Source organism: Nicotiana tabacum, chromosome 8, assembly GCF_000715075.1.
Source record: "Nicotiana tabacum cultivar K326 chromosome 8, ASM71507v2, whole genome shotgun sequence".
NCBI lineage: Eukaryota > Viridiplantae > Streptophyta > Magnoliopsida > Solanales > Solanaceae > Nicotiana > Nicotiana tabacum.
The window spans coordinates 157,470,063-157,479,754 of record NC_134087.1 but is presented as its reverse complement, the minus strand read 5'-3'; the positions used below and the strand labels follow the sequence as shown (position 1 = coordinate 157,479,754).

The window sequence follows — 9,692 nt, the reverse complement described above, 5'->3', positions numbered from 1 at the left end:
CTACCTCCATCTGCTTTCTCTACATTGCATAAGGCTACCATTCTGCCTTCCGAGGTTAAGCTCTACCTCCATCTGCATTTTCTGCATTGCATAGGCTACCATTCTGCCTTCCGAGACTAAGCTCTGTCTCTATCTGCATTCTCTGCATTGTATAAGGCTACCATTCTGCCTTCTAAGACTAAGTTCTATCTCCATCTGCATTCTCTGCATTGCATAAGGCTACAATTCTACCTTCCAAGGTTAAGCTCTACCTCCATCTGCATTCTCTGCATTGCATATGGCTACCATTCTGCCTTTCGAGACTAAGCTCTGTCTCCATCTGCATTCTCTGCATTGCGTAAGGCTACCATTCTGCCTTCTGAGGTTAAGCTCTACCTCCATCTGCATTCTCTACATTGCATAAGGCTACCATTTTGCCTTCCGAAACTAAGCTCTATCTCTATCTGCATTCTCTGCATTGCATAAGGCTACCATTCTGCCTTCCGAGACTAAGCTCTGTCTCCATCTGCATTCTCTACATTGCATAAGGCTACCATTATGCCTTCCGAGGTTAAGCTCTACCTCCATCTTGCATGGCTGAAAGAACGCCACTTTACTTATATCTTGCATGGCTGAAAGATCGCCACTTCATTTACATCTTGCACTGGCTGAAAGATCGCCACTTTATTTACATCTTGCATCGGCTGAAAGATCGCCACTGCATTTGTACCTTGTATTGGCTGAAAGATCACCACTTTATTTACATCTTGCATGGCTGAAAGATCGCCACCTTATTTACATCTTGCATGGCTGAAAGATCACCACCTACTGCATCTCATGGGCTGAAAGATCGCCACCTATTGCATCTCATGGGATGAAAGATTGCCAAATCATCCGAAGGCGTCATTATTCGGAGGCACCATTTTATAGCCCGAGAACGACATGCCATGGCCTGAGGACCCCTTTTATCTTTTGCATATCATTATTCAAAGGCATCATAGTTCGGAGGCATCATTCTCATAGCCCGAGAGCACCATTTCATGGCCTGCGAATCCTTATTATATGCTTCATGGCCCAGGACATCATCCTAACCGTCCAAAGACAACATTTCATGGTCCGACGGGAACTTGCATCATGTTTAAATTTTCGCACAACATATTGTTCATTTGCAAGTAAACCAGCGAGCAATGGTCGTCCTAGCAGGAGCAATCCCGCTCCAATTCCCGCAGCCCTATTAGACTTTAACCATCCATCCTAACCCAAATATCGCGTCCGTCTTGGAAAATCTCCATCGGCATATTCCGCTGACGGATCCTAGACTACATATGGCCTGATTCCTGTAAAACCAGAGATATGTAGGCAGCTCAGGAGCTAGAGCTCGGACCAATTCTTCAAACCATTCCGTTCGGTCAAAATTGGTCATCATATCTTTACTCGATAACTCTTTCATCCTTTCCGAGTAAAGAGGGGCAGCTGTTGATACCCAATTTTTCCCTGTATATTTTTATATGCAAAATACTTTCAAAATAGCATGTATATGCATATATAAGTATGTCCCAAGATTTTACTATTTTTTCTCTTAATTTTTATAGATTTTTTAAATCTATTTATTGCCCTATTTTATCAAGAAAAACCTAATAATTATCCCCAAAATTATCATTTTGGGTTATTCACTTATTATATTCTCATATTTATATTAAAATATAGCTGGCATAATTTTTGCATATTTTTATAAATTTATTTAGTATTTTTTAAAGCTAAATTGCGTATAATTGAAATATTAGCCTATTTTAAGATTTAATTATTTTCGTAATTATAAAATTGACTCCAGTATTTGTAATTTGATAATTACGTATTATTAATCATTTTAGTACCTTTAATTTATTTCCAAAAATTATTTTACTATTTTTTATAAAATAAATAAGGAAAAAATGGCTATTTAAATGTTAGCCCTGTTTATTTCAATTTTAGCCTTATTTGAACCTCCAATTGAACCCAATTTTAAACACAATTACCCTGATCCAATCCCTATTTCAATCGACCCAAACCCAACCCTGTTAAACCGCCCCACCTACTCAATTAATCCAGGTCGTTGATCATTTTTGATCAACGGCCACCAAATACCCTTTCCTTTTTTAATCCTGACCTACCCCCTAACCCTAACCATTTCACAACCCCAGCCGCCTCTAAAACCCTCCACTCTCTCAAACTCTCTCAAGTCTTCTCAGAACCCTAGCCGCCCCTCACCGCTTCAACCTTGAAAGCCACCGGAATCCATGGCTTCCAAGGCTATGGGAGTCTTATACCTACCTCTTGTTGCTCATACACACCTGGTCTCTGAAGATTCAAGGCCTGACCTTGAACGTTTATACCCAGACCTTTGTCAATTCGAGGTTCAACGGTCATCTCCGGCCTTGCTCTGGCGTACCATGGTTATTTGAGTCTGATTCTGACCTCTCCGACTCAGATCGGTGACTTTTCAAAGCCTTTCTCATTTCTAGGGTTCTTCTGAAACCCTAACCCTTCGAGATTTTCTCCGATTCCTTTAGATTTGTTGTGTATCCACGCTTTCCTTAAGATTTTAAATGTTTTCCTGACTTTTCTTTCAAAAACTACTTTCAAAATCTTTCTTTTCCGATCTAGGGTTTTCTCAATGTATTTAAGTGTTTTCTAACCTTCTTTTTCCTTTTATGTGTATTTGCTTCTACTGGGTTCTTGTATTTTCTTCTACCGTGTTCTTACGTGCTTCTTCTGCTGTATTTTTCTATATTGTGTTCTCGTATGCTTCTCTACTGTATGCTTTCTCTATTGTGTTTTTACATGTTTCTCCTACTATATTTTCTTATTAAGTTCTTAAGTTTCCTTATTAAGTTCCTTTTACTGAGCTCTGTTTAAAGGTTCTTCTAAAATTTCTTAGCATGCTTCTTCTATTGTTCTTATCAGTCTTCTCTATTATGTTTCGTATCAGCTTTTGCTACTCTATTTTCTCTTTGAATTCTGCTACTATGTTCTGCGTGTTACTTGTTATCATTGTTTTCTCATGAGTTTCTGTAGCTGAAAGAAACATGCAAGAGGTTTCATAGAACTGAATCCTCTGAGCCTTTTTCGATTACTTGCCTTCTCATCTCTGTACTTGACTCAAGGTGGAAACCCTAGAATTCGGGGGTTCTGCCAAGTTTGACTATGTGATTTAATTGAACTAGAGTTTTTATTTCAGAACCCCTAACTCTTTCAGACCAACTTCGAGTCTTTGAACCAAGTTTGGACATCCGTGTTTGCATATGATTCTGACCTTTAGCTAAACTCTTCTAAAACTCTTTCTTCACTGGATCTTTCTATTGATTTTGCAATGACACCACAGTCTTTTTCATGCTAACCATGTTCGCATGCTCCTTATTTATGATGAATTTCCCTCTAAAATGTTTTTCAAATTTGCAATTGGTTCAAACTTCCTTCTGAATATGGCTTGATTGATTTCTTTCCATTGTTTAATGATTCTTCCTGTTACTCGGCCTAAGTTAAAACCCTTCTTCATCTTTTCTCACTTGGTTCATTCATGCAAAATCTCACACTCTTTTGATTTACTGTTTGTTAATTGATTTGCTTACCTTATTTGCACAAACCGTGTATTTCAAAACCTTGTCCTTAAATAACGTTTTATGTATTTGCCCCTGATTGCATGTTGTGCACAAAGTGCTTATTCAATTTCTTTCCTTAAATGGTTTTCACCTGTTTGAATCTGAATCCCTTAATTAAGGGAAGCCTTATGTAATTGATTGACAATCAGTTCCTTAACTGTTTTTCTTGCCTTATTTCTGCCTGGCTTTTACACTATAAAAGGCACGACCCTCTTCACACACTACAACATCAAAATCCTTCTGAACTCATGCTCTCTCATAATAATATTCTCTTCTTGACTGCACTATGGCCTTTTTACAAGACTTACTGCTTTCCTTTACTTGTTTCCCTGAAAACTGGTATGTCCTGATTTAATTCTTAGCACCACAACAATGTGTAGTTACTGCTTTTGTATCCATGTTCATCTGCTATTTCTGTATATCTCATCACTTAAATTAGCATGTTGATTTTCTTATGTGTGTTTTGTTATGAACCCTCATTCCTCTATCACCCCTATGTGTTTTGAGTGGTGACTTAAGGTATGGAAATGTAAGTTGTTGTCCATGAATAAGTTTGAACCACTGTGGTCTTAACCTCTAAGCAAACAGGCCAGAGGGTATGCCAGCATCTCCCATTGCTAGGTATGCCCTTCAGCCTGCTTTTCTGTTGCCTCTTGCAACTTCCCATTCCCCTATACCCTTATGTGTAATGATTTGAGCTGCTTCCCTTTCCCTTTTTCCCCTTTCAGAATCCTACTTCTGTACTTGCACTCTCTCTTAGTCCCTAAGTTCTGCCCCCCTCTTGTGAGCCTTGCCTTGGGACCTCGAGCTCCCTCTGAACTTAGACACCTGAGGGTTGGCCCTTCCACATTGCACTATGGCTTAATCCGTGATACATTTGGGTGTAAGCACTGCCCGGAGTTCATGTGAGACTCTTAGGGAACTCTGACACACCCCAAATAGGAAAAAGGCTTTGAAATATGATCTCTTGGAGTTGATTTACTTCATACTTCAGACAGGAAGTCTGAATCAGGCTCTCCTTGCTTGTACTTTTTAATTTCTGATGTATTTTTCCTTTACTTTACTTTTTCTGGGTTGTAATAATTTTACAATAAAACTCTCGGGGATGGTCAGTGAAGAGGGAGGGTAACTATGTATGCAAAAGTGGTAGATAACCTACCTATATGAGTTTATGAATTTCTGCATTCTCATATAGATACCATGTCTCTAGGAATCTTGTGTTCGCGTCTAGATACCATGTCTATAAGAATTTCTGCATTTTCATGTATAGATACCATGTCTATAGGAATCTTGCATTCTCATATAGGTACCATGTCTATAAGAATTTCTGCATTCTCATGCATAGATACCATGTCTATAGGAATCTTGCATTCTCATATAGGTACCATGCCTATAGGTTATTTCTGAACTTCTGCATAGCATATAGATATCCTGCCTATAGGAATTTCTGAATTTCTGCACATTATGTAGAAATCCTGCCTATAGGTTCTTTCTGAATCTTGCACATGCATTCCTCATCAGGCAAACATGTTCGTAGGTCTTAAATAATCAACTGCAATTAGATATCATGTTCATAGGCTTTAAACGAAATTCAGCATCTAGATGTCATGCCTATAGGATTTTTGTATTTTTTACTACGTTTATAAAAGTGTCCAAAATCGACAACACATAGAAAGTATATCTATAGGAGCCTTAATCGAATCTGAATCGTTTCACTCGCTTATAGGTCTAAAACCAGTAACAATGATGCATGCTCTTTTGCCAAAACTCATCTTTCTTTAATAACAGACGATTTTCTTAAATTAGTATGTATTCATGTTTGTTTTATTATTTCTGGAATCAGTAGATATCATGCCTATAGGGGTCTTCGTCTAACACTTAGGCAAGCCATAGGGTGAAAGTTTATAAACTGAATCAGATTTTATATGCTACAACCAGTAGGCAAGCGTGACTCGGGCTTCTTATCTGAACTATGTAATAAAACAGACTACCTCGATCCTTTAAGTTTAATCATACCCCAAACAATATGTGTAAGTCATGCTAACTACTTGCTTTTCTCTGCTTAAAGGAGGTTTGTTTGAGCCTTTTCATTTGTTTATACGCTTCCCCATACTTGCCAAACGTGTTTTGATTGTCGCCTTAGTATTTTACCTTTTGAAACCACAAATAAGCCCAATACCTCCTCCCTTTAGGATTAGTAGTCCCAAGTGCCTCCGGGGCTGATAAGATGGGGACGGGTAATAGCATACAATAAGTAAACGAGAGCATTCCACGCTTTAATACCTCAACGGGGTGGGAAAGGGTAGATATGAATATTATGACCACGTGATAATATCTCGTATAGCCCCTCATTGAGGAGTGATTACCGGATGTTGTGTGGGGTGATCCATGTTATTAATAAACCTAGGAACCCCCCCTCCCTTTGTTTTCTTTGTTTCTTTTAAATCTTTTTAAACCATTTCTTTTAAGAAAATCAACTCCTTTTAGTTCCTTTTTCTTACTTTCGTTTATTTGTAACCATTACGTAAAAATCCCCTCTTATTTGAAGTCTTTATTTGTCTATGTGTTATTTGCACTTAAGTTACAACAATAGCTTGGCCGGGAACCACACTAGTGGATAATACCTTCCCCTTGGGATAATTTCAAGCCCTTACCCAATCTCTGGTTGTTCAAATCAAACCTTTCTTAGTGTCATAATGCACTTAAATCATTAGGTGGCGACTCTTCAATTTTTCAATTCAAACCCAATTCTCGAAAGGGAACGAGTTGTCTCTCAAATGTCACAAACCTGATTTTTGCGAGAAAAAAGGGGGGAGTGACAATCGCACCGGTAGTACGAGTATTGAATGGGTTCAACATGACATGTGAGACAACGAAGGGTGAAATAACCCTATCGGTAAACACAGTCGGGACTACCCAAGAAATAAAATTTTATGTAATCGAGGGGGACATGAGATACAATGCCTTGTTCGGGAGACCATGGGTCCATAACATGAGAGCGGTGCCTTCGACCTTACATCAGGCGTCGAAGTTTCCAACCCCAGGCGGAATCAAAAGGGTCTAGGGGAACAACCGGCCGCAATGGAGATGTTCGCTATCGAGGAAGTGATCCCAGTCCCCGCCACCACAAAATCAAAAGGTGAGGGACTGGTCAAAGAGAAAAGCACCAAATAGTAATCACCGACCCCGACCCCGACCGGGCCAGAGAAATGGAAGGAACGCTCAACAAATGGGGAAGATTTCAGGGTCCTGCGATCCTTCGAAGCACCTGATGATACTGATGCCTCCAAGTCGGCAATCTAGGAATTGGAACAGGTCATACTGATCGAATATCTACCGGACAGAAAGGTATACCTGAGCACGAGGTTAGCCCCTGAGATCAGAAAAAAATTTATTGATTTCCTTAAAGCTAATGCCGATTGTTTTGCCTTGTCCCACTTAGATATAAAAGGGATCCCGTTGGAGGTGACAACTCACAAATTGAGCTTGGATCCAAAATTCCACCCAATCAAACAGAAGAGGAGACCAAAGTCCTAAATCAAGCACACATTAATCAAAGACGAAGTATCTAAACTCTTGAAAATAGGTTCTATTTGGGAAGTTAATTACCCGGATTGGCTAGCTAACGTAGTGATTGTGCCTAAAAGGGGAAATAAGCTTAGAATGTGTGTAGATTATAAGGACTTGAATAAGAAAAGTCAGAAGGATTCATTTCCTTTGCCTAACATTGACCGAATGATCGATGCAACGACCGAGCACGAGATGCTGAGTTTTCTCGATGCATATTTTAGGTACAACCAAATACGAATGGACCCGGGTAACCAAGAAAAGACTTCATTTATAACTAAATTTTGCACCTATTATTATAATGTGATGCCTTTCAAATTAAAAATACAGGTGCCACATATTGACGTCTAGTTAAACGAATGTTCGAGGAACAAATAGAAAAATTAGTGGAGGTTTATATTGACGATATGTTAGTTAAGTCCCTACGAGTAGAGGACCATTTGAAAAATTTGTAGGAAATCTTTGACATCTTGAGGAAATACAACATAAAGCTGAACTGAGAGAAGTGTGCTTTCGGAGTCAGCTCGGGCAAGTTCCTCGATTTCATGGTGTATAACGGGGAAATAGAGATCAACTTGGAGAAAGTAAAATCCATAGAATATATCATCGTAGTTGACAATGTCAAGGTGGTACAGAAGACTGACCGGGTGGATAGCCGCATTGGGTCGGTTTATTTCGAGATCATCGGACAAAAGCCACCATTTTTTCTTATTACTAAAGAACGACTTCTCTTGGACCCTGGAATGTCAACAGGCTTTAGAAGAACTCAAACGATACCTATCAATCCCTCTTTTGCTGTAAATTCTTGAAGGTGAACAAGTAGTTATACCTCTACTTGGCAGTCTCCGAGGTCGCGGTAAGTGTTGTCCTGGTCCAGGAAGAAGAAGGTACATAGTTTCCTATCTATTGTGTTAGTAGAACTTTAGTGATGCTGAAACGAGGTATCCTCACTTAGAGAAATTATCGCTCGCCTTATTAAGCGCATCTAGGAAACTAAAACCGTAATTTCAATGACACCACATATGTGTCGTGGCCCCGTACCCGCTAAGAAATGTTATGCATAAACCCGAGCTCTCGGGTGGACTTGCAAAATAGGTTGTAGAAGTTAGTGGGTATGATATTGAGTACAGACCCCCAACTGCTATAAAGTCTCAAATTTTGGTAGACTTTGTGGCCGACTTTACGCCGGACTTGATCCCTGAGGTTGAGGAAGAATTATTGCTTGCCTCGGGGACTAGCTCGAGGGTGTGGACCTTATTCACAGATGGTGATTCTAATGCCAAAGGGTCCGGGTTGGGAATCGTATTAAAACCACCTACGGGTAATGTAATAAGGCAATCTATTAGAACTGTAAAATTGACTAACAATGAAGCCGAATATGAGGCTATGATTGCAGGTCTAAAACTAGCTAAGAGCCTGGAGCCTAAAGTGATCGAAGACATGTATGACTCCCTCCTTGTTGTTAACAAAGTCAACAGGGCATATAAAGTAAAAGAAGACCGAATGCGGAGATACCTGGATAAGTTGCAAGTGACATTACATCAGTTCAAGGAATGGATACTACAACATGTACTCCGAGATGAGAACAACGAGGCTGATGCGTTAGCTTATCTAGGTTCGTCAGTCGACTACGGTGAATCCTATTCTGGAGAGGTGGTGCAATTGATGAACTCGGTGATAGAGGAAGGTCACACGGAGGTAAACTCAACAAGCTTGACTTGGGATTGGAGAAACAAATACATAGACTACCTTCAGAAAGGGAAATTACCATCGGATCATAAAAAATCTAGGGCCATACGAGCTAAGTCTGCCAGGTTTAGCTTGGTTGGAGGAAAATTATATCGAAGATCGTTCTTTGGACCGTTAGCAAGGTGCTTGGGTCCCGGGGAGACTGAGTACGTGATAAGGGAAGTCCACGAGGGTACTTGCGAAAACCACTTGGGAACAGAATCCTTTGTTTAAAAATTTACCAGGGTCGGTTACTACTGGAAAGAGATGGAAAAAGATGTAAAAAATTTTGTTCAAAAGTGTAACAAATGTCAAAGGCGCACCCCAATAATCTACCAACAAGGGGAGATGCTTCACCCGGTTCTTTCCCCTTGGGAGTTCATGAAATGGAGAATGGATATCATTGGTCCCTTGTTGTGGGCACCTGGCAAAGCCCAGTACATCATACTTATGACCAACTACTCCTCCAAGTTGGTCGAAGCACAGGCGTTCGAGAAAGTTAGGAAAAAAGAGGTCATCGACTTTATCTGGGATCATATAATATGCCGGTTCCGGGTACCGACCGAGATCACGTGTGACAATGGGAGGAAGTTCATCGGCATCAAGATTAATAAGTTCTTCAAAGACCACAAAATCAACAAAAAAGACTATACTACAAAATCTGAAGAAGAGGTTGACCGACTCAAAACAAAAATGGAAAGAAATTTTTCTCGAGGTCCTATGGGCATATGGAACAACTTTGAAGTCGAGTATCGGTGAAAAACTATTCTCTCTAGTCTA

At 39.8% G+C, this 9,692-nt stretch overlaps 1 protein-coding gene across 1 annotated transcript; it reads left to right on the top strand.

Moving 5' to 3' along the window:
• The first annotated feature begins 8,570 nt into the window (after positions 1 to 8,570).
• On the top strand, positions 8,571 to 9,146 carry LOC142163372 (uncharacterized). Its single transcript, XM_075220649.1, has one exon. The coding sequence runs from the start codon at positions 8,571 to 8,573 to the stop codon at positions 9,144 to 9,146; it is 576 nt and encodes a 191-aa protein (XP_075076750.1).
• Positions 9,147 to 9,692: the final 546 nt, after the last annotated feature.